The sequence below is a fragment of the Zalophus californianus genome, chromosome 7, assembly GCF_009762305.2.
Source record: "Zalophus californianus isolate mZalCal1 chromosome 7, mZalCal1.pri.v2, whole genome shotgun sequence".
In the NCBI taxonomy this organism is placed as follows: domain Eukaryota; kingdom Metazoa; phylum Chordata; class Mammalia; order Carnivora; family Otariidae; genus Zalophus; species Zalophus californianus.
Window position 1 is genome coordinate 7,334,834 of NC_045601.1, and position 26,207 is coordinate 7,361,040.

Genomic DNA, 26,207 nt, shown 5'->3' on the forward strand with positions numbered 1-26,207 from the left:
GAACATTGGACTTCGAAACTTGGAGGTCCTTGGTGGCCTTGACCAGGGGATGGCAGGGCCGAGAGCCTGCTTGAATTGGGTTCATGTGCAAAGAAGGAAGAGGAATGGGAGAGAGCAAATACTGGTGACTTCTTTTTTGAGGAATTCAGCTGTAAAGGAAAGCCAAGAATGAGGCAGCTGGGGTGAGGGAATGTGGAATCAAGATCCTTGTCTTTTTTTACAGGGAAAGCTGAGGCATGTCGATGGGCCAATGGGAGTGGCTCTGTAGAGGAGTAGGGGGTTGGTGATGCAGGGGAGAGGAGAGACCGTCGGGAACAACGTCCCGGCTCACAGCTGCCGAGTCGAGTCTCTACCTGAGACACGAGGAGGGACAGCTCAGCCTGGTGGCAGAGGGGACAGCTAAATATGCAGGGTGGTTGCTACTGCTGTCCCTCTTTTCTCGGTGAGACGGGAGGGACAGTTGGCAGCTGAGAGCACACATGGGGGTAGAGCCTTCCAGGGAGATGAAAGGATAGTGAAATCGCCATTTAGGAGGGTAGGGAGTAATGAAGTTGGGAAAGGGATGAGTTTGGAGTGAGATCCATGAGCCTGGTGTCTTTCTGTCCCATTCAGCTGTGTAGGCACAGGTGCAGAAAACAGAGAGTTGGGTTCAACTTGGAGTCTGGTTTTCAGCTAGGCGAGCGGAGAGGTGGGCTGAGAAGGGACTGGGATGGGAAGGGTAGTTGGCCGGTTGGCTCCAGGTCCCAGTGGGTCCAAAGGGTTTTGGGAATTTAAGGACTAGCAAGGTTTAGCTGGAAAAGCAGATGTTGCCTGAAGAGTGGGATCCTTGACATGGAGATTGTGCAGGCACGCAGGGACTGGCAGCGGTGGGGCCGGGGGGGGGGGGCTGGGGGTGCTGATGGCTGAGTTAGGACAGAGGAGAAGTTGACTGCAGAGGTTGAGGTCACGGACTCAGGAAGCCAGGGTGTCAGAAGTGTGGCCCATGTGGACATTGAAACCCTCCAGAATTACCACCAGAGCCAACTTGGAGAGAGTCCTGTTGTCCCAAGCTGAAGCTTCCAGAAATGCCGTCAGGAGGGAGCAGGGAGAGAGTGGGGGCGGAGACTGGGGAGAGGGAGGTGGGGCTCAGGAGCTGCCTGCAGATGGAGAAAGAGCACCCAGTGGAGCCTGAGAGTTCGAAATTCGAGGCTAGAGGATTGGTTTCAGGAGAGAAGAGAACTGTCCCCAGACTTGGAGCATTGTGGAGCAATGCTTGGTAGTATGAAGTGTGCAGAAAACATGTGAGGGAGCGGCCGAGGAAGTGGTGTCCCAGGGCAGGAGCCAGTTTCAGGGAGGGAAGAAGGGGGGAAGGACCCTGGGAATGGATTGAAGTCACAGGGGTGGGAGTTGGGAAAGCTCAAGGACAAAGAAGGGCAAAGGGGTACACCGAGCCACGTGTGGGGGTGGGAGTCAGACTGGAGAATGACAGGGGAGCCAGGGACTGCTCTGGGGACTGATATAAATCAGATGTGTCAGCCTGGGACACTTCTATCCTGATGACACATGACAGAAGCTGGTGGCCTCAGGGCAGATGGTCCTGAGGCTCTGGAGAGAAAGCCGAGCGGTCCAGCCCCACCGCTCCTGCGGGTTGGGGTAGGGTGGCCGCTCCCTCTCCGGGAGCTGATGAAACGTGCAGGCTCTCTCTGGATGCTGGAGGCAACTTTTATCACTTGACAAAATGAAATTTTATATTAATATGTGTTACAAGTGCCCTTGGACACATCATTTCAGTCCCTCGCTGATGTGGCTTTTCCATTTGTAGAAAAGGAAGAGGAATGGTCAGCCATCTCTTAGAATTTTTGGAAATAAATAGAATTGCAAAGTGACGTGCAAATAGTAAGTGCTACACTAAAATGTTTCTGATTTAAATACTATATACATTATTTATACTCAATCAGTAGATTGAACTAGTAGCAACAAGGTAGGCAATGAAGTAAGTGTGATGTGCACCTAAAAGTGAACTGATAAGATGAATGCAGATACTGGTTAATTACTGAATGCACTGCTGGATGGTGGAGATGCTTATCGGTCATCTAATTTCTTCATATGTGATTCCTTTCCATTTTCATCGGTCCCCAATAAGCACTTGAGTTTTGAGATCTAGATTAAAAATAAATCATTACACACTATAAATAATTTACCTTCCTAAAATAAAAATACAATTAAAACTCCTTGGAATTTAACATATAACCCATTTACTTTAGCTTCTTGGCCCCGTGACTTGTGTTTATAATTCACGTTCATAAAGCACCTTTCATGCCCCCAAGTCCAAACTACTTGGCAAAGATGTTATCACATAGTAGGACATAAGCGACCCCAAAGTTCAAGGTGAGCCTTAAAAGAAAAAAAACAACCCACCAGGAGTGATATCTGTCATCAGTCCATAGGGCTGTGAGAGCCTTCAGAAGAACTGCGTTTCAAAAATACCTGCACTTATACCAGCTTCCCCCACCCCAATTTCAATCAATTTTAAGGAAACAAAATTCATTTATTCAACAAACATTTTGTGAATACCTTTTTTGTACTATTACTGTGCTAGTGTTAGATACAATGGTAAACAAGGAAATCACAAGAACAAATCATGGTAAATGCTAAAAAGAAAACAGTGATTGAGATTTAACCTAATTTAGATAAGGAGCTAAGGAACCGTGAACCATAAAGGTTGAAAAGGCACCACTGTTCACTGAGCTGGGATCTCAGTATGGGATAGAAGAACATTCGAAACAGAGGGAAGTGTATGTTCAGTGACCCCCCCCCCCCAAGAGGTGAAGAGATTGTCCTATTCAGGCCACTAAATAAAAGCAATGTGGCCGGAAGATAATGAGCAAGAGGGGTAGTGATGAAAGATGAAGATCATCCACACCATGTAGGCCATGGTCAAGATTCGTATTTCATTCTATTTCCAATGGAAAATTCTTGAAAGTTTAAGGAGGGGGCGGGCATTAACCAAATTACATTTCAAGAATGTCAGTCTTGGTCCAATATGGACAGGGTCTGGATCAAGACAGTTGGCAGAGGAAAGAGAAAGAAGTGCATATTCAGAGGTCGGATGAAAGGTCTCAGGGATTGATTAGCTGTGGGTCAGGGACATGAAGGAGTCCTACAGTTTTATCCTACTGAGCTGTGTAAGATGGTAGGAAGGTGAGGAATCCGGGGCTCAACTCTGAGCAGATGTGATAGGCCTAAGGCATTGAGGAGGAGGCAAGCTGGGATTTGGGTGTGTGTTTTGGAGTTCAGAGGAGATGGAGGTCAGGGGTCAGAGATGGAGAGATAAATGTGGGGTCTCTGGCATGCGGGCAGTATTGTATTTTTTTAAGTCTATTTATTTAAGTAATTTCTACACCCAACGTGGGGCTTGTACTCATGACCCTAAGATTAAGAATCACATGCTCTTCCAACTGAGCCAGCCAGGCACCCTGGGCAGATGGTATTTTAAATCCATGGCAATTGCCAAATGGAGATAAAAGACAAGGAAGCATGTGAACCCTAAGGAGCCCCCACATTTGGAAATGTGTTTGAGGAAATGAAAGCCCAGGAAGAGACAGAGAGGGGGAGGGGAGATGATGAGCACCACGGTGCCTCTCGAGGAAGTCAGAGAAAAATCCCCTTCCTCTGAAGGTGAGGCGCTTGAGTTTGGAGGCCAGCAGAAGTACTGATCAAAACCACTTCTCAGGGACTGTAGTAAAAGATAAATAACATGTATCCAAGGGCCCCCCTGCCCTGTGCTGACTGCCCTGTCAACAGCATGTGCTTAGTGGTCCTGTTTGCAAAACCTCCAGAAGTCTCTGGAGTCACTCCTGTGAGGAAAACAGTTCGAGGGAGCCCACCTTCATAGCCTCGTCCTCCTGGGGGCACTGCCACGGCCACAGAAAAGACAAGGGATGAAGCAGCCAATTGGTTTTGACCTCCTTTCCGGAAGATTGCACAACCACTGGATGTTCATCATGTCATCAGGAACATCTGAAAAAGCAAAAACTTCAGGGCACCAGGCTGGCTCAGGCGGTGGGGCATGCTCGAATCTTGATCTGGGGGTCATGAGTTTGAGCCTCACGTTGGGCATAGAGATTACTTTGAAAAAATAAAATAAATTTAAAAATTTTTTAAAAAGAAGAAAACCTCCGAAGTTGCAATCCAGGGTACGGTCTATTGCCCCAATTACATTGCAGGTGGTGTTTGATCTGTTTTCTCCTTACATCTGATTTCAAGCCATCCTAATGATTGTTTTTTCTATGCAGTGAACAAGGTCCAGCCCTTTCTCTAGCCAATTTACTCCATCAGTCGATGACAGATGTCCGGGGATAAAGAAAACATTATTAGCAACAGAACAGAGACTACAAACAGCAATGTGGCAGGCACGCCCACAGAGGCTGTCACCAACTCCCCCACGGGCTAACTACCTGCAAATGAGGAAAAATACAATTAAGGTTACTGAGAATTTAACAAGTGTTGTGGGGTTTTTTTTTTTTATTCTAATACATATAGAAAATAGGGCATCCTCTGCATAGCAAGGAGAAATGGATTCATGATAAATGTGTGTTTCTCTATAAAATTATTTGAGATTTTTTTATCCAAAGAGGAAATTCTATAATAAACTGTTTTTCATTATTTTCTAAAAGATGACTGAGGAATAATGAGCTGAAAATAAAATTTTTTTTAATAAAAAGGAAAAAAGAGAAAGTGGGCGCAGCTTGGTATTGGCAAAGGGTGGTCTTCAGAGCCACAGCCCTGATTTTCCATCCGGGATTGGGGGTGTCCTGCCTGTGTGAAGGTCAGCAAAGGACTGAACTTCTGTGTGACTTAGTGGCCTCATTTTTTAGTCCCCAGAGTAGACAGAGAATGCACTGCACAAACTAAGTGTTGGCACAGTGGCTTGGCACAGAGGAGTAGTTCAGTGAACGGTATTTCTGTCTCTCCTCCACGCGGGATTCAGAGAGAGGACGCACGGAGGGAAGCCTCTGGATGCTTGTGGCTATGACTTCAGAGAAGCCAGAATTTAGGGAGGGGAAAGCAAGACAGTCCCCAGCCTGTATAGGGGTCGTTTTGTAGCTGTACCTGAGTGCCCCCAAAAGGACGCTCTGGAAAATGCCACAGCAGAACAAAAACAAGTCTTCCTTCCCAGCTCAGAGGATTTGGAAAAGCTGCCATGGAGCACCTGGATTGCTGACAAACTGTGACTCATTTTGACAGAACATTTGCCAGTTTTCTCAGATTTTCGATTTACCTAGCATTCCTGTACTTCAGATTTCCTGCAGCTTTTAAAATTTAGGTTCCTTGTTGCTTTCTTTTCTTAGGGAAGCATGCAAATCCAGTATCACGACAAAGAGGTCCGTGTCTTCCCACACAGGTCTTTTGGGTGGTTTTCCAGTGGTGCGAGATAGTCAGGCGCAGGTCCTTCCCAGCCTGACCCCTCGAGTGGCCACGAGTCTTTAGCATGCAGTCAATGGCCAGCAAGAAAGGGGAAGCTAGCTGGCCCTTGTGGGATTTGAACCTGAGACCCTTGCTTCATTATAGAGCAATATTCCACCCAACTCAACTCTTCTACCTACCTACAGACCACCAAAAATACAACCTCTCTTTGATTATACCCTCCCATGATTCATTATTCAGATTCCTAAAATAGCAGCTTATGGAAACTTCTAAACTTCATACTTTAAAATGAGTATTTTCCATTCTTAGGAGAATCCATGAGCATACACATAAAGACTGAATAATTTACTCCTCGAATAAATAAAATATAAACCATAGCGATTAGTTGAGATTTTTACCTAGATAGGTCGCACCAGTGGAATGCATTTTCACTATAATCTGTTGAAATACAAGAAATGTTCGAAAATGTTTTTTCCTTAGGGGCAAAGTGGTATGCTTTTTGTTAATATTAATATTTATTTTCAAAATTTTTGTGAGTATCATGGTGTCCCTCTAAATTATCTTAGTTATCTGTCTGTGGATTGTCCATTTTATGAAAGTATATCTATAAATTGGCCAGCTGGTTTTAATAGCTTACACGGCATTAGTTGACAGGTAAAGATGGCTGTGCCTACACATACACAGATGCACACCCAGTCACTCGCTGTGAATCCAAAGACAAACAATAAATAAAGGATTTTTAGAGAATTTGCTTCTTTTGAACTCACCTGAGAATAGATTCTACACAGATTTAGCACACATTACTAATTAATCACATTCCTTCAGTTCTGTTCATAAAATGCTCCCCATCATTGATAAGTAAAGAAAGCCCTCACACATGCCCCAAGTAGTAGCAGCTGATTTGTATCTGCTCACGATCCCCAACCGGGGTCCGTTTATCACTTTATCACTATTGTGTGTATTTTGCACTCAGATGAATATAGATATTCTACTCTACTTAGTGCTGATTTGTTACAATTCTCTAGTAAATAGGTAGTCGGGTTCTTTCAATGCATTGTCAACATTGTGCCATAAGTGGCTGAAAGGGATCCATGGAAATGTGGGCCGTATCTTGAAGGGAACCAAATAAATATCTCTAATGACACAGAGATAATCACATGTCTAATTTCTTTCCTTAGAGTATGAAGCTTTCGGTGAATACTAACTCATTACTGTCTTCAGGTCAAATGTTTGTTCTCATAAATTTCACGATGTTAAAAAAAAAAAGAAGAAGTAATGCACTCGGTAGGCATAGGTTTTATTTCAGATGTGTGTACTTTTTAATTATCAGTAATTGCCAGGTATATAAGTTAAAATATTTGTCTTCCTTTAGAAAAGTTGTGTGCTCAAATTCTCTTGAGTGTATCACAAATAGAATGAGTATAATAAAGTCATTTTTTATAAATTCCTTAGCTAATGAAGTGAACCAATTTCATCAGTATCTGAGGCCACTATGAATGCAGTCAGCAAGAATTTCTAAAGTGTTAATGGACTTTGTCCATAGGTTAACTTCTTCGTGGATAAAAGCTATCGTCATAGTAGTAAAATCGCTTAACTAAATTAAATAGACAGGTGATCTGTCGTTAAATCAGAAAATAGCCAATTGCTTGAGAGCCATTTATTTAAAATAGAAATCCATCCACCATCACTGTTATTAATTCCCGTCACCATTGATTATTTTGTTAGAAGTATTTAATTAATTGGTGCTCACTGGAGTTAGATTTAATTAATTCATCCTACAACAATTTGTTGTTTACCAGCTATGGACAAGGTACTCTAGCAAATTCAGGAGATACAAATACAAGAAAGGGTGGGAGGGAGTGCAAAGGGTCTACAGTAAGGTCTGAAGGGACCGGATACTCTGGGTCCCCTGGACTCACAAAACTTAAGCAGCCAAAGATCTCTTTTGAGACAAGGACTCACACTGAGCAGAAACGTGCTTGGAATAGAAAAGGGGATGAGGGAAGAGGAAATCCAATTAAAATCCAGTTAAAATGGGTAACAAAGCTGGAAGCTCATAGAAAGTAAGTTCCACCAACGAGAAGAGGAACCACCAAGAGCTATGCTGGATTGTACTTGTTTCTAAAGTTGCAGAACTGATTTCATGTAAAACTGTGCAACAGCAAGAAGCAAAGTTAAATTCCATACAAAGTTTTGAAGAGTTACAGAGAATGAAGAGCAGAATGACGTCCTGAGACACAAGAAAAGTATGTCAGTCAGGTGGCAACTAGAGTAACTATTTCAAAAGGAACCACATGATTAAGCAATTATACAAATACCCATAAATAACAGATATTGTCTTAAGAGAAATAGGAAGTGAAAAGGAAGAAACTTCTAAAACATGGAAGTAAAGTGAGATGAGATTCCAGAAAAGTTGACAGATGGAGAAGGTGAGTGAAAAAGATCCAATGTATGTATACTAGAAATCCTGTAAGAAACACATCGAAGCAAGAAAATAGAGCAAACACTGAAAATTAAATTCAATACAGCTTCCTTGAATCGTGAAAAATGATCAGAAAATGACCAGCACCAAGGTATAGTCTAACAAACTATCAAATTCTAAAGGAAAAAAAAAAATCCTTTGGGCATCTGGGCAAAAAGATTATCAATTCAATGTGTAAAGGAAAAAATCAGATTGTATCAAGCTTGTCCATAATGCCTTATAGCAGAAACACATGGAATAAGACAGTAAAGATGCTCAAGGAGGAAAAACTGTGAGTCAAGAACTTTATATCCAGTCCAATTCATTTTCAAGAATAAAGGCCCCAAGGAATGGTTACCCATACCTAAGACCTCAGTGAATGTCTTTCCCATGCACTCCTTCTGAGGAATTTACTGGAGAATGTCCTTCTCACAAACAAAATTACTGGAAAGACATCAACATAAGGACTGGTGGCGAACGTGTGTGTGTGTGTGTGTGTGTGTGTGTGTGTGTGTGTGTGTGTGTGTGTGTCTTTAGACCCAAGATAACATGAAAATTAAGAAAAAGAAAGCATAGTATGGAATGGCCATATGTTTCAACAATACAGATACAGTATAATTAGAAAAGCTTGGCAGAAGAAATGGTATAGCATGTAAAGATATATGTGAGGTTTTTAGTAATCATATTTGTAGATTAGATATTGGTATTGTTATTCTAATATCCTTGTATATGTATGAGATCAAGCAAATGAGCTATTGTGGAATATTGTTTCCTCTTCCATCATCCTCTGTGTTAAGAACCAGTGTAGAAGAAAGGAGATACAGATGTAAAATAGCAAATGTTAAGAAAAGCCTTATAGTTCTGAAATACCTACCCTCTGAGCAAATTTCAAGTATACAATATAGTATTAGTCACTGTATTACCACTGCGCACACTAGATCTCCAGAACTTATTCGTCTTGCAAAACTAAAACTTTGTACCCATTTTGGATAGGCCAAAGTATGAAGGTTGGACAGTCCAGTGGTACAGCACTGAGCTGAGCACCTCAGAGGGGTTCGATAGATATTTATTGAACTCATTCACAGTTGCATGAGGGGATGCACATGGGGGTGGGAGGGACTGAGGGGTGCCTTGCTCTCTCACGTAAGTCTGACCAAACTCCCACTGGGCTTAAATCCAACGTCCTGCCTACTCTGTACTTTGCAGCCAGGTATTGGAGAAAAACAAAATTCTGCTGACTAGTTTTCCTTTCAATTCATAATCTCTGCCTACAAATGGGTTGTTAGTGCTGCCTAGCAATAATGCTGGCTCCCTCCATCCATTCCCTCTCCCCTGATCGTTGATACCTTCTTTCTCTTCTCAAATTTCCAACACCTCCTTTGTCTGTCTGCGCCTGGGCCCAGATACTTTGCCTCCCTTCCTTTGCTAAGGATGGCAGCCTTCCCTCCTCAAGCCAAACCTCCTACTCACCCTTGCGATCCCACTCCTCCACCTGCCCAAGGACGGAGCTCACATTTATCATGACACCCTCCTTGAAGAATTTTGTTCCCTTGGCTTCCAGGACACCTACATCCTTTTCATTTTCCACCTGCCTCATAAGCTGCTTCTTCTCAGTCCCCTTTTCTGGCTCCTTCTCATCTTCCTTACAAAGGTTAGATAGTCTCAGCCAGCCTCATGACTGTTGAGATAACACAGAATTGGATTGTCAAATCAGACTCACAGGAATCATAGATGTAACCTTGTGTCAAGCTTTACTAATAACTTCAAGGATGCGGGCAATAATGAGGTGCACACAAGGCACAGAGAAGTGTGGGTTGTTTCTCAGCGTCTTAGGGTGTACTCTAGGCCAGACTTAATAAATGAGGTTTCAGAGAAGTTCATGGAATGATCATTAACATGAAATCTCTCAATTATATAAACTGTCTCATCATTCCCCATCACTCGAAGAATCATTCATCATGGAAGCATTTCCTGCTTAATGTATTCCATAGTTAAGAAGTCTTTTCTAGTAAATACCATTGTATGTATGTACCATTAGCATGTTTACAAAAGGATTTGACCAAGTCATCTTTCTTTCTTTCCCGGAGCCAAAAAAATGAGAAAATGCATGGGAGGCCTGATACTAACCCTTTTCCTCCCAGCCTTCCATGCACATGTGATTTCAAAATTTGTATCTACCACCCACATCTTTCTCCTAAACTCCAAACTCATATATTCAATTAGCCACTCAGCATCTTAGCCGTGTAGCAGTTTATCAAACTGAAGATGAGCACTAGAAATAATGACTCCTTTTCCCAACTCCCAGCTACACACACACATGCTCATGCACACTCACACAGATGCAGACACATCCCCTTCTTATATGTCTTTCCATCTCTGTAATTCATTCTCTGTCTCCTTCTGTGTGTGTGTGTGTTCTTCTGTCTTCTCAGGCAAAAACATTACATTCATACTTGACTCCTTTTTTTTTTCTCATGCCATGTATCCAATCTGCCTAAAAATTTTGCCATTTCTGCCTTCAAAATATATCCAGCTGATCTCCCACCTCCACCACTACCCTGCTGGTTCAAGCCACTGCCATCTTGCATGTGGATCCCTGAAAACCTCCTGCCTGCTCCTCTGCTTCCTCCTTCCATCCTTGCCCATGAGAGTCAATTCTGAATATTTCAGCCAGATGGCTGTTTTTAAAAGATTAGTCAAATGATGTCACCCCACAGCTCCAAAGTCTCCCGTGGTTCCCATATCTCTCAGAATGGCAGCCAGAGTTCTCCTAGTGGCCTTCAGGGACCTGCACAGCCCAGATCCCCAAGAGCTCCCTGATGCATCTTATGTCATTTCCCTGTCTGCTGTCACTCAGCCACACTGGCCTCTGCTGTACCTCAGAGCACCAAGCGCATTCTGGCTTCTGCATCTTGGTACTGCTCTGTCCTTGACCGAAAAAGCCCATTCCCACAGGTAGCCACGTGGCTTGCTTTTCTAACCTCCCTTAGATGTTTGCTTCCATGTACCTTCTTTATTAAGGCATCCCCTATCCCCTAATCACCTCTTCAAAATTATAGTCCCCATCATCTCCAAAATGTGCTGCTTCCCACTGAAATACAACCTTTCAGTATTATTGTTATAGGCAGGTGGATGAGAGCAGAGGTGTCTGTTTTGTTCACTGCTGTATCGCCCACAGTCGGATCTGACACACACACAGTAGACTGTCACCGAATGTTGCATAAATTAATTCACAGTTGAGCAAATTCGCTTGACTTGATCTAAGTTTAGAAGCAAATATGATCAAATAACATGAGGAGAACAGTAACAGGGCTGCAACAGGAATATGCTGGACACTGCACTGTGTAGTTTTATTCTGCAGGCTGGGGAAACCACAGAGGGTGTTGAGCCACGCGACGGCGTGATGAAGTCAGGGATAAAAGAAACATGCTTTAAGAAAGAGAATAATGATGAAAGGAAAACATGAATCTCTTCTTCATCAAGCTGAATATGCTCAGCATTGCCCAGATATGCTCAGATATCATGTGGGCTGCCCACAATTAGCACAGGGTGGAATATCAGGACTCTCTTCAAAATGGCTTTAAAAGCCCATAGACTCCTGAAGAGAGGCATGAAAATTACTACTTGATGAGCTTGATAATGATGCCATAACTTAAAATATAGCTGTGTTTCCTAAAATTCGTATGAAATAAGACTGTTAAATGCAGTTGATGGTAGTAATACTAAAAGAACAAACTTTGGGGGGAAATTTAGGACCAATTTCCTAGAAATATGAAGTTATCTGTTTTGCCAATTGCAATTGGGAAGACTTTCTTTATGTTGAATCATAACTCATCCACCCCACCCCATCCCCTTTGGTTTTTTTACCGAAACAGATGAACAAGAACATCCACACACCACAAACTATTAACATTTTGGCTAAAACAGCACATCTTAGTATTATCACTTTAAAAAACTCATGTTGGGTTTTGGTTTTGGTTTTGGTTTTTTTACAGTATAACCGGTACCAGCAATATGGCGCTGAAGAGTGTGTGCTACAGATGGGGGGTGTGCTGTGCCCCAGCCCTGGCTGTGGAGCAGGGCTGCTTCCCGAGCCAGGCGTGAGGAAGGTCACTTGTGAAGGGGGCAGCAGTCTGGGCTGTGGGGTGAGTACCACTTACACCTCTGGGTGTTGATTGTGTGTGTGTCTGTTTTTAGAAAATTGGCAATGATTATAAATTTGTTTTATTTTCATTTTCCCTTTGCACTCAGACATCTTTGAACTGACGTATAACGAAATAGACCTTTAGGGGTACCTGGCTGGCTCCGTCAGAAGAGTATGCGACTCTTGATCTCGGGGCTGTGAATTCGAGCCCCACATTGGGTGTAGAGATTACTTAAAAATAAAATCTTTAAAAAAGAAAAAAAAGAGACTTGTAAATTCTGATATAGGATTCCAGATATGAATATATATTCACCAATGGGGAGGAAAAGGTCATATTAAGAGTTTCTGCTTTAATTGTTTGTCACAGTGTTTTCTCTAAGATGTCGTGAATTACTAGACCAGACTTTTTTGTTTTCCAGTGCTCAGCTGATTCAGAGAAAAAAATTTATTATTTTTCAGAGTTGGCTTTAAGTAGACAGAGTAAAGGAGAAAGAGAATTTCCCATCAGTGATGTCTTAACGGAATTGTTTGCCTAAGTATTTCAAGAAGTAAAATGAAGATTAATATGGAAAACTTGAAATGTTATTGTGTCATAAAAATCATTTTAAATAGAGATGAGCAGAACTAATGGTGCCTCTTAGGGAAGCAGAATAAGAAACATGGAAACTCTTTGTTCTAAGAGGTCAACTAATATGACCCAGACAGCCTCTTGAATGAATCTATGGCTGCAAGTTGACAGGTAAGGTGTGAGGAAAGCATAACTCAAACACAAAAAGGCTTGCTAAATTATAGGTTGAAATGACAAATGGCTAATAATCCTGATATTAGATTTCACACAGGCCAGAAAAGGAAGAAAGTGTATGTGCCTATAAAACGCTATTGAATTTTGATGGGGAAACATTTCTTTTAAAATTGCAACTTCATGAGGAGCTTTGTAGAAGGAGTGTTGTTGGCAAAGGCTTATTGCCGGGGCCTAATTTTTGGCTGAGAGCTGTAAGTCACCTTTGCATTAGTTCGCGTCTATTGTCTTCAGTGGAGCTATCTGTGGGGCTGCAAAGTCCTGGGCTGAGCCATAAGTAGAGGAAGTGGATGTTGAAAAGCCATGAGATACCGTGATGCCTACTCAGAAAAAAATGCCTCTGGATTAATACTCATGACTTACGTTAGAATGGAAACACAAGTCATGTTTGCTAGCTTTAGGTTTACTAAAGCTTGTTTAGGCTTCCTAAAGTTATATTGTATAATCTGCACTGATTGTGTGCAGCCTAAGCCAGCTGCCAAATTCTGGGAGATCAGAATGCTGGGGAATGTTTTCTTTTAAAATGAGTTGTAATAGTTTTTAACTAATGACTAAATTGTATCCTTCTGCCTGCTAATTGCCCACTGTTGTTCCATTCTCTAAAGCTGGATTTTAAGGTCCTAACTTTCTTTATGAGAAAAAGAGTTTCTTTGGCCCATCTTCTGCATTCCGCTGTTCACCTTGCTTTAAAGAACTTGGAGGGTTCTATATAATTTTAAGTTTTGAACAGCTGTGTCTTCCTTTTTTCATTCAATGTGACATTGTAAGTAAGTTATGTACACATTTAAGGTCCAAATCCTGGAAAATTACTTTAGGAATGAACTGAATGGCTTTCATACTTTTGGGTTAAAGACTTTGGGGGCAAACCTTACCTAAACGAGGAGAGCTGTTTTCAGGATGTTTCTTTGTCCTTTTGAAATTCTAAGTGATGAGTTTTATTTTATATTCATTTGTTCATTTTTGTGCTTGTCAGTTTCTGTGTTACTTCTCTATTACTGCATAACAAATCACCCCAAATGTTAACCATTTAATTAATAAACATTTATTATCCCACAGAATGGGCATCAGGAGTCCATAAGTAACTTAGCTGAGTGGCCCTGGCTCTGGCTCAGGGTGTCTCATGACGACACCATCAAGCTGGGTCACGTCAGTTATCTGAAGGCTTGACTGGGGCTGGAAGATCCACTTCCAAAATGGCTCATTCACATGATTTTAGGCCAAAGGGAAAAAAAAAAGCTCAGTTCCTCACTGGCTTTTGGCCGAAGGCCACAGTTCCAAACCACATGGCCCCCTTCTTGGGGTATTTGTCCCAAGGATGGTAGCTAACTTACATAGAGCACATGATCTAAGAGAGAGCAAAGAGAGGGCCACAGGCCTGCATAACCTGATCTCCAAAGATGTACACCATCCCTTCCACTTCACTTCATTCATTAGAACTGACAGGCATGATCCAGCCCACCCTCTAAGAGAAGGTAGTTAGGCTCCATCTTAAAGAATTCATGAACCTATTCTGAACCACCACAGTTTATAATTTGGAGAACTTGGAGAAAGAATAGAGAAATGATTTTCTAAAGTATGCACTTAACTTGATGCTTTCCTTTCTCTCCCTGCCTTTTTGCCCCAGGCCCCATACTCTTGTTGAGGCTTTTATCAATCCCCATTGTTTTGGCTTCTCAAAAGAGATAAATTGACCAAGAGATTGGGTTGGATGCCTTAAGTTCAAACCCTGGCTCCATCAACTACTAGTGCTCTTAATCTTTCTGTACCTCAGTCTCCTCATCTCTAAAACAGGGTGTATTATAGCAACCCCATATAAGACCATTATGACAATGAAATGAGATTATAAATGTAAAATGTTTAGAACGGTACCTGGCATACAATGTATATTTGTTTACTATTTAATAAAAAGTTTAATCAATGCTTATCAAAATAAAAATCCTTCTGTTCAGGATAATCATTTGATCCTCTCCTTCAAATATTCTAGAATCAAGCTCCATCAACAGCAGGGAATTAGGTATCTAGGCGTCAGTATTTTAATCCTTCAAAGAATTGCTTCTCCTACATCGTACTTTGACAAAATGTCATTCATTTACACTGTGGTCATTATACAGGAAATTTGATGCGTGCAGTTCAGAACATGCCAATGGACTTTTCTATGAGATAACATGGTGGCTCTGCCAGGCTGACCTTTGCAATGGGAGCACTTAGGCTTGTCCTGAGGAATATTGTCCTTGAGAACATTTTAAATTGTGCAACTTATAAGGGGTCCCTCTGAAAGCTGACTGGTCGGTAACCTAGAGCCACAATTGTGTGTTAGCTATCACATACAAATAGACCATTATTACCACAGACTTTGAAACTTATTTTCTGGCTTCACTTTTTTCCTTCTTTCTCTTCCCCTTTTTCTGATGTACACAGTTCTGCTATGATTTGTTCATTCTTGTAAGCTGCCAATCTTTTCTGGATTTAAGGGTGGCAATGGAAAGCTGTTGTGTGGTAGAAATCATGGTTAGTTCATGTTATTCATAGAGAACAGGGCCCAATAAGTAGAAGTTAGAGAACAATGAATCTCTGCTTAGCATTTGCCCTTATACCGTGGACAACCAACAGCAAAATGGGCTGCCTCAGGAAGTAGAAAGCACCTCATCCTACACAATATTCAAGGAAAGTCATTGATAACAAAGCTATGGAAGAATCATAGAGTCTCAGATGTGAAGACATTCTAGGTCTCACTAACCTCGGTGGTTCTCAGGTTGTAGTTTACAATTAAATGTAAAATATCTGTGAGTCTACTTGGGCTTAATTTTTTCTCAACTACCAACAGATTTAAAAAGTGCAACTCTTATTATCTAGGTACCCAAGAAATGCTTGATGTTATAAAGCTAGGCCTTAGAGATGCATTGTGATGTGCCGATGGATACCCACTCTCAAAGCTGAGACACAACTGCGTGTGTTGTCTTCCAGTCAGTCAGCTCACCGCTACATACCTAGATGGTCCTTCATACACCCATGATTCCTGTTGTATGTGGTTTCCATCTGAAGAAACAGATTTCAGTATTTTGATTGTCTTTGGCTTCTTAAAATAAGTGCTTTGACTGTATTTATGACTCTCTTTTTCAAAAATATAGTACTGTCCATTGGAAAATCAGATTACCGGATCTTGTGCTCTGCTGTATCACTAGGCTTAACTGTTACCTGGAGAGCAGTGCACATTAGCTCATACGTGAACACAAGGATTTCTATTTAAATGATAATGTCAGTCCATCTCAGAAAGGCCTGATAGATGTGGATGGTTCCAGCAAATTTATTACCATTATAAAGAATTATTTGAGCTTAAGTCCCACATACCAGGATTCGAGTTGAAGTGTTACACTTGTTTCATGCCTTTATATTCCCATCCTTAATTTTGACATTATTGTCCTCAGTAACTCCATGTATTTGGAGTTCAACATTCATTGGGGATGGATGGATGGATGGATGGATGGAAAGAAATGGTGTTTGAAGTATATGAATACACTAGCACTTTTATTTTCAAATATTAATCATCATTTACCCCAGTATTAGAATTGCTTACAACAACCTCACCAAGAAATTCACAATATAGAGTGTTTTACTTGCACACATAATACATAATTCAGAACTAAGTTCAGGAATCCATAAAAAGTCAATTAGGAACCTGAAAGTACTGCAGGAATTACAGTTTATGTCCCCTGTCAAAGGCTACATGGCCAAACTAGAATTTTGTACATCCTGATATATAAAATGTCTTAGTCTTGGGGGCACTGAGATTTCGGTTTTGACACAGAACAGAATATTTTTACATTGATAGATGGAACTGAACCAAGAATATATTTGGGGATCAAATAGCCTGACCTCACTCTCTGCTAACCCTGATCATATTTTTACTACTGCTTATAAAAATATTAATTGATTTCCTAAGGAATTCATGTTATGCATTATTCTTTACTCTGGCTTATTGCTATTCATCAGAACTATCTCACTAACTTTTATGACTCCAGTGTAAAATGTTGACATGTTTAATGCTGGAAAACAGCAGCAAAATATGGAATACATTAATACTCACTGACCTGGGAATACAGAAAGCCAAGGCAATCAACCTTGTGAGTTTTCTATAAATAAAACATCATTATCTTATTTGGTGTTGCTTGGGGATATTACATGTCTGAGAGAGAATTTCTTATCTAGGATAATACTAGGAATTAGATGAAGAGTTTTTTGTTTTAAATTAGAAATCCAGGAGAAAAAAATCCATAAAAAAAACCAGATTTCTTAAAAAAAAAAATCATATTACTGACCATTTGTTAAGGACGTAAGACAGAATTTCTTCAGGCACCTGGTAGACACTCCTTCCTTTAATGGAGGGTGCTGTGTTGCTGCAGGTTTCTCAAGGCACTAATGAAGTGTTCATCTTGGGCTCCCCACTTGCACAGACCCCTTGTTTTTACCAAGTTTGTCTTCTTGCATTTTCTTTGAAGAGGGCCTCAAAGATTGTAGAGCTTATTTAAAGATGGAAAGGCTCCATCAAACCAAAATCTAGATCTGCACAAGTAGGGGGTACGACCTGCTACATGCAAAGAAATTTTTGTTGAAAATGATGATTTTGAACTACTTCTAACAGTAGCCTTACTATATTGTTGAAGATTGTACTTAGATCAGGGTTCAAGCCTCATTTTCAGTTGTTATATAGGAAAGGAGTCAACAAAGGCAAATGGAGATACCCAGTCTTCCACTCAAAGATCGGATATTGAGTTAAAAACTTAAGTTAATTTGTTGACATACAGGTACTAGTAATAATTTCTAGTAATTGTTTCTATTTCTGTGGTGTTAGTCATGATCTCTCCCCTTTCACTCATGATTTTGTTAATTTGGGTCCTTTCTCTTTTCTTTTGGATAAGTCTGGCCAGAGGTTTATCGAGCTTATTAATTCTTTCAAAGAACCAGCTTCTAGTTTTGTTGATCTGTTCTACTGTTTTTCTGGTTTTTATTTCATTGATCTCTGCTCTAATCTTTATTATTTCTCTTCTCCTGCTTGGTTTAGGTTTTATTTGCTGTTCTTTCTCCAGCCCATTTAGGTGTAAGGTTAGCTTGTGCATTTGGGATTTTTCTACTTTTTTGAGAGAGGCTTAGATGGCTATGTATTTCCCCTTTAGAACCGCCTTTGCAGTATTCCATAGGTTTTGGACCAATGTGTTTTCATTCTCATTGGTTTCCATGAATTGCTTCTTCTTCTTTAATTTCCTGCTTGACCCAGTCATTCTTTAGCAGGATGCTCTTTAACTTCCAAGTGTTTGAATTCCTTCCAAATTTTTTCTTGTGATTGAGTTCCAGTTTCAAAGCATTGTGGTCTGATACCATGCAGGGAATAATCTCAATCTTTTGGTATCGGTTGAGACCTGATTTGTGACCCAGTATGTGGTCTATTCTGGAGAAGGTTCCGTGTGCACTCGAGACGAATGAGTATTCTGTTGTTTTAGGGTGGAATATTCTGTATATAACTACGAAGTCCATCTTGTCCAATGTGTCATTCAAAGCTCTTGTTTCTTTGTTGATCTTCTGCTTAGATGATCTCTCCATTGCTGAGAGTGGAGTGTTGAGGCCTCCTACTATTAATGTATTATTATTATCAATATGATTCTTTATTTTGGTTTAATAGTTGGCTTATGTAGTTGCCTACTCCCATGTTGGGGGCATAGATATTTACAATTGTTAGATTTTCTTGTTGGATAGACCCTTTAAGTATGATACAGTGAACATAATAACAAAAAAAAAAGCTTAATTAATGGATGGGGAGTCTTTTTTTCAACACGTGGAGCTCAGAAATAAAAAGCAGGCAGATGGTTGATATTTAATAATAAAAGGAAAAATAAAATGGTTGCTTTTCCTATACTTTAAGGATAGCTTTATTTTATAAAAATGCCAAATTAAATTACGTGAAGAATTTTGAAAACTATATTGAGGTCTCCCTTTTTAAAAAGAAGTCTAGACAGTAAAATCTAGACTCCAAATATATGTGGTTTATATTGTGATGCTTTCAAGGAGATACCAAAAAGGCCAGGTATTTTTCTCTGTACCTAAATGTGAGTTTGTAAGCATGAAGTGCTGGCTGCGATCGTACCTCGCTTGCCTCAACCACCTGGCCCATGCAACACATGGAGAGTGGTATCATATCATTTTGACACATTATTCTCTTATATACAAGATGTTCTTTATCAAAAAGTATTTTTAAAAGAAAGTTAATGTTATGAAATGTCAAAAATATGCATCCCATGTTTATTTGACATGTGTCCAAAACTCTAATTTAAACTCTAAGATTGGCTCGTGTGCAGATTGGAAACAGGCATTGCTAGACTTTCCATGTGAGAGACAGCTTGGAGTGCAAAGATAGAAAGCTTTGGAGAGTATTTATTTTAATTAAAGAAATTGTTCACAAATGTACAAACAAGTTCTGCATACCATTCCCCTGGAAAACATTTATCAGTTGGCAAATATTCCTAGAAAGTGTTCTGTTGTTTGAAATAGAAATACATATTTTCTAATCCAACACAGGCCACTGACCATTCCATGTGTCTTTAGCTATTTTTTTGGTTAAAATAAAGGGAAATCTGGAATAATTATACTCTTTCAAAATGGTAAGCTCCATCTCATTGAATAATGTTAGGAAATCAATTTTGTGGCAAATGGAATGGAGAAGCCTTCTTTAGCCCTACAAGCTATCAGAGAGCTCAGAACATTCTAGAAAACAGACTTCTACTGAAGATAACATAGTTTCTATGCATTTCTTTTGATCCTGCTCTCACCTCAGTCTAGGGGCTCTGCTGTCCAATATGGTAGCCACCAACCAAAAATGGCTATTTAAATTAAAATTAAATAAAATTTAAAATTTGTTTCCTCAGTCACGTTAGCCACATTTCAAGTGCTCAATGGCCACATGTGGCTTCCTGCTGCTGGACTAGACAGTGCAGGGAGAGCATGGTATCATCATCACCACAGAAAGTTCTAATGGACAGCATGAGTCTAAAGAAAGACTAGAATATCTCCCAAACAGGAGCTTTCACAAACTCGAGTTCCCTGTGTGTCAGATACAAACACTTTGACCTCTTCTGTTCTGGCTAAGAAGAAAATTAAAGCAATGTCCTAAGTACAAAAATGTAGAACAGCACTTTCCAAAGTGAGGCTCATTCAGCATAGGTTCCAAGGACGTTACTGGGAGGAAAGTTGGAGTGGAGGCAGAGAGGCTGGGCAGAGGTCCAGCATCAAACAACTTGGAAACATGTGTTAAGCTAGGTTAAACAGAGGGGTTTTTTTCCATAACACTTAAATCTTTCAATATGCAAACATGCATTTTGCCTGAACAAGTAGAATACCACAAATAGCATTTCCTAAGCTTTTTAGAGCTATAACTGCCTTTTGTGCGGTGCATTTTATAGGATAGGTGTTTCATGGAACAACTTAGGAATGAAAGCATTTACTTTATTTTTTAACTGGACGGTGCTGAGTAGCAAGCATACCACGGTCATAAGGAGCTAATGAGATCAAAGAATAAGAACCTTAGACCTACAACATTGTCCTCTTTGGAGTGAACTAATATAGTGTAATTTAGACAAAAAAAATTGTATACCATATTTGTTGTGGTTGTATTTTTGACACTGCATATTTTTATAGTGAAACCTTTCTGTTTTCTTAAGCAGCTATTGCTATATAATTCTATGGGTATAAGATCCATAGAGAAGAGAGGAGGAAGTGTTGTGATTCTGGGTGATCACTATTTCCAAGTGATTCCTATTCAATGGACATGAAGATTTTTAAACTTCGTAGAATAAGTGATACTATGGTTAATAAACTATTTTCACATAGTAGGTGTAAACGTGTCAGTCTCATAAAACGTTAACTGCATAGGACAATATGGTAATGACGAAGGAATTGTGGGCATTGGGGTTTTGTTCTCGTTTTCTGTGCAGCCAGGCATGGCTTCAGCACACTGACAAGAGCAGTCACAACTATGGGGGACTTGGGCCGCTCTCACAAGGTGGCTGGACAGAGTTCCCCTCCCTGGCCTTCTGCATGGTGGGCCTCTCCCCTGGCCTTCCCAGAGGCCATCGGTAGATTTTGGGGACAAAGAGTTATGCTTTGCCTCATTATGCTAATTATTGTTTACCCCCCCACACACACTATTTCTCAGGCTCCTATCATCTGGTGGTAAAAGCCTCACAGAGACACATAATGCCCTCCTCTTTCTGATTCACCTCCAGTTCTTTTCTCTTTATGGGCTCTTGTGGACAGTGGCCCCTGCAGGAGCTAGTTCTCTGACATACTGATCTAGGGCCTGGCCGCCATCATTCCTTCCCGTGCACTGGGGTTTCTCGATTTCCCTCCACGCTGTCCTTAGACAATGGCCTCAGGGATCTGATATCGTTCGTTCCAGTTGCTTCGTTACACTTTCTGGTTCTTGCTTCATCTTTCATGGTGAAATTCGCACTCAGAATTATGAGGTTATGATCATCAAAGCAGTGTTCTTTGTTCTCTCATTTTACCTTTTTTAAACTAATTTTTATTGTGCTAAAATATATAATAACATAAAATTTACCCTTTATAACCATTTGTAAATATACAATTCAGTGGCATTAAATACATTCGTAATGTTGTATAACCATCACCTCTATTTCCAAAATTTTTCATCACCCCAAACAGAAACTCTGTACTCCTTAGGCAGTAACTGAACCCCCATCCCCATCCAAGTCCCTGGTAATCTCTAATCGGCTTTCTGTCTCTACGAATTCACTTATTCTAGATGGTTCACAATAAGTGGAATCAGAATGTTTGTCCTTTTGCGTCTGGCTTATTTCACCTAGCGTAAAGTTTCCATGGTTCATCCATGCTGTAGCAGGTGTCAGATCTCCTTCCTTTGTGTAGATGAATCATATTCCTTTGTACGGATACACTACATTTTGTTCCTCCCATTTTCTTTTGAAATGGGTTCAGCTGGAGTAGTCCTTCCTCCCCCTGGATCAAAAGCCAGGCAGGCACTCTGACTTTGAGTCAGTAATAAGTGTATTACGCATAAGTAATAAGGGGTCTTAGAGTCACTTCCAGTTGCTATCATTCTATCAGTTCATTAAAAATGCCTTCCCCCCCAAAAAAAAAATTTGATTTAACATTAAGTCTTCTCCTCCTGCCCCGTGAGGCCCAGCCCTATACATCACATCTATGTGCACTTGGTATGGGATCCCACAGGGACCAATACAGCTCATTCCATTGCGCTGGGTGTTCCTGGGGTCCTCCCTGTAGCACTGACTCTTTATGCATCTTCAGACTCCGGTTGACAGTTAAGTACATCCAGAGCTGACTTTTATCCCCAAAGACCTGACAGGTGTCCACTCCAGCTAGGTCCAGATCCAGGTTTTTCTTTCCAGTGCTTAAAAAATTAGTTTGCCTGCATTCGTACCTACAGTGTTTCAGACCTATCACAGAATCATCCTTGTAGGTCAAAGTTCTCTGTCCTAACTTGGGTTGCAACATCCTAACCCCTGCTCCTCTAGGTGTAATAGTAACGTGAAATAGAAATAGACCTGCTAGAAATAGACCCTACGGACATAAGCACAAAGACTTATCAAGGTATTTGTGGAGGATATTTTTTGTAGTACTGTTTTGTAATAGATAAAAATGTGGAAACAAGCAAATTTTCAGTAATAAATATCATAGTGGTTAAATATATTTTGACATATCTATGTAATCAAACATAATATCCTGTTAAAAAGAATAAAGTGAACTTGTGTGTTGATATGGAATTTTTTAATATATATTTTTAATATATTTTTATTATAATTTTTAATATATAGAATTAAGTGAAAAGAGCAAGAAAAAGATGCTCAGGATTCATAAATATATAAAATATTTTCTGGAAAGAATTAAAGAAACCATTAAGAGTGATTGCCTTTGGATAGAGAAAGTGGGGAAATAGGGAAGAAGGCTTTTGTTTTTTAGTTTATAACTTGCTGTAATGTTTGAGGTTTCTAAACATGTAGATATATTACTTTCACTTTTTTTAAAGATTTTATTTATTTATTTGAGAGAGAGAGAATGAGAGATAGAGAGCATGAGAGGGAAGAGGGTCAGAGGGAGAAGCAGACTCCCCGCCGAGCAGGGAGCCCGACGCGGGACTCGATCCCGGGACTCCAGGATCATGACCTGAGCCGAAGGCAGTCGCCTAACCAGCTGAGCCACCCGGGCACCCTCCTTTCACTTTTTATAACATAAAGGATTTTCTTTTTCTATGAATTACTTCTTTTTTAAATTTATATTTTTAAAAAGATAGTAATGTTATTTGTTAAAAATACAAGCAAGGTAATTCGATAACTGAATTAGGTAGAATTTGACAGCATTTCAGACATAGTGTTTCCTTGGGCTTAGACTAGGGAGGAGGAAATTTGGCTTCCATCAGCAGAGATCAAGGGCAGAAAAACCAAATTGTAAGCACTTGCTACCACTCACTTGAAGGAGCTAGAGATGAAGGTGGTCCAGTTTAGCATCTTTTAAGCATTAATTTGTGTAGAGCACACTCTCCTGTCATACTGATTTAGTTGAACGACATATTTAAGAAAAATGGGAGTGAAGTCTGCTAGAAAATCTAATTTATGTTCTCAAAATAAGTTCTATGAAACATGTCAGCAAATGCATTGAACAGTCATGCAAATAGGCGAATTTTAATTTTTGTGTAGCTTTAAAATAGTCGAAGTAGTTCCTAAATTACAGGAAAATATTTTCTGATGGTACCTTGCACATACCTGTATTCTAGGAATTAAATTCTTACAGACTGTTTTCTTGTTTTTTTGTGTATCTTTCTATTTTTGTCTATACCTATTTTCAATGAAATTAAGACAGAGTACAGTGCGGCCCAAACAAAACAGGCGCTCAATGCTAGAATAATGTATTTCTCACTCTCACACATTCCCCTGGAAAGACTAAGTCTATAAATTATTAGATCAGTTCGCTGAAAGTTCCTGTGAGAGAACAGGGCTTTTCCCAGGTAAAGACAAGTCGCTGGTATCGTCAGTGGTCCCCGAGGGTCTATAACGGATCCATAAACTAAGTGTTCCCTGGATCCCAAATTTGCATTCAGTGGGCCCAAGGATTCTGCCAGGCGCGGTCCTCAGTATCTTTTGCCTCTTTAGCTCAGAATGAATAGGGCCCAAGGAGAGAACCTTGAAGGCTCCCCCAGGCAAATGTGACCTGGCCCAACATGATCTTGGCTCCCGCCTTCTCCACAGACTGGAGGCCCATAGGAAGTATATCTCGCAGAACTACCCGAGCCTGCTACACAGGCTTTCATCCATCTGTCCATTTAAAAGTTTACATTGTGACCAGAGACTAAGATTCACTTCATGTTGATTTTATGCAAGGATTTTTTTTCAAGGAGAAGGAAAAAAAGTGAGTAAGACTAGAAGCCCGTGGATAAGGCACAGGCCAAATGTGAAAGTTTTGCTCCATCCACCCATCTCCCTGAACCAGGGTCAGAAGTAGGATAAAAACAAGAAAGAGTCCTTTCAGAGGGAGGGAGATAACACCGTCTGATGCACTCTGGGAAGTAACTTATCAAGCGGACCCGTTATTGTGCTCAATTCCAAAAGGAAAGCAATTTTCTTCCTCCTTTCTGTAGAAGCAGGCCCAGAATGCCTGTTTCTTCCCCCATCCACCCCGCTCGTCACTCTCTTTTAGAAAGAAATAATATTGTTCCTGACATACATTCTTCTTCCCAAAGCCTTGTTGGTTATTGTCCAGCATGCAGTGACAGCTGGGAATTTAATGTCAAGTGATGTTTCTCCCCCCCAGCTCCTCTCAAGGTATCAGTGTTAAACTGACAGGTCCATAATTCAAAGGAAGTCTGAATTAGCTATTCCTGCAGCTTCGTCCACAGACAGAACCCACTCCACTTACAGAATGTCACCTATGCCTAAAGAATTCTTGAGCAAATGCCCGGAGACAGTTACTACCTCTTCTCTATAAACTTGAAGCTCTTCACATATTCCAGCCGGCAAATTGGCCCTGCCTGATTATTCGGAGGAAGTGATAAGAGATACTGAGTCCAATCAGGTTATAAATTAGTCTTTTGCCGAAATAGGATGGAAGTGTACTTGCTGGATGTTTCAAGAACAGGAAGAGCTTGGAATGGATGCCTCCTAGAAATCACCCACTTCTTTGTCAACCTTCCTTATAGACCATTCACATGAATCATTTTCCATGTAAAGAGGGAGTAGGAAGCAGAGCTATATTCACAAGATGGCTGCTATTTGGGAAGAAGTAAATCCACAACAAAGGAAGCTTCTGGAAGCCTGCCTTACAGGAAGACATGGCCTGGCTCTTGTAGAAGCGATATTGTATTATTGAAAAGTGCAAGGGACCCCTGGGTGGCTCAGCTGGTTAAGCGGCTGCCTTCACCCCGGGTCATGGTCCCAGGGTCCTGGGATCGAGCCCCACATCTGGCTCCTTGCTCAGCGGGGATCCTTCTCGCTCTCTCTCCCTCTGCTTGTGCTCTGTCAAATAAATAAAATCTTAAAAAAAAAAGTGCAAGAGCTGCTTAATCAGTAAGAAAAGTGAAATAGAAAGATGGGATTAAGGAGATAAGATCTTTGTTAGACTACATCTATTGACCCGGAACATGCCATAGTGAGCTGGCTAAAAACTGCTTCCCATTATGAACATAGCATATTTTTTTTTAAACTGCTCATTACTTGCAAATTTTCTTCTATATTTATTTATTTGACAGAGAGACAGCAAGAGAGGGAACACAAGCAGGGGGAGTGGGAGAGGGAGAAGCAGGCTTCCCGATGAGCAGGGAGCCCGATGCGGGGCTTGATCCCAGGACCCTGAGATCATGACCTGAGCCGAAGGCAGATGCTTCACGACTGAACCACCCAGGTGCCCCGAACATAACAGATTTTTAAAAGGTCTGGAAATTGGTTGTTTGGAGGCTACATTGCTATACATAATTTTAATTTGTTGTTCTAAAGAAACCAAAGACTATTTGAGTACAATCTCAGAAGAGCATTACAGTCCAATAATAAACATGGTGGAAATCAAACACTTGCTGGGCATGCCTTTAATATTCTGAGCACCATTTTAAATGCTATTGATCTATGATCATAAATGGGCAAAGGACACAAATCACCCTAGAAAATTAAGAAAACAATCGGCAAGACGCCGGCCCGACAAGCTGTTTACCTTCCCTCTACAAACAAGACTGCTCGCCAATGGAGCACGACCCCAGAGCCCTGGCCACCCAGCCAGCTGGGGCGAGCTCCTGGCAGGTCATGGTTGGAATCTGTGTGTCCAGACAAGTTGTAGTGGACAGTGGTGGTTTCCCTCCTGACATCCATCTCCCT

At 40.8% G+C, this 26,207-nt stretch overlaps 1 protein-coding gene across 1 annotated transcript in view; it reads left to right on the forward strand.

Annotated features, from left to right (window-relative positions):
• Positions 1-26,207, forward strand: part of PRKN (parkin RBR E3 ubiquitin protein ligase) — a 1,305,872-nt gene that overhangs the window by 1,114,874 nt on the left and 164,791 nt on the right. The window contains 1 exon segment of the mRNA XM_027603377.2: positions 11,863-12,012. Within this exon segment, the coding sequence (XP_027459178.2) occupies positions 11,863-12,012 (150 nt within the window).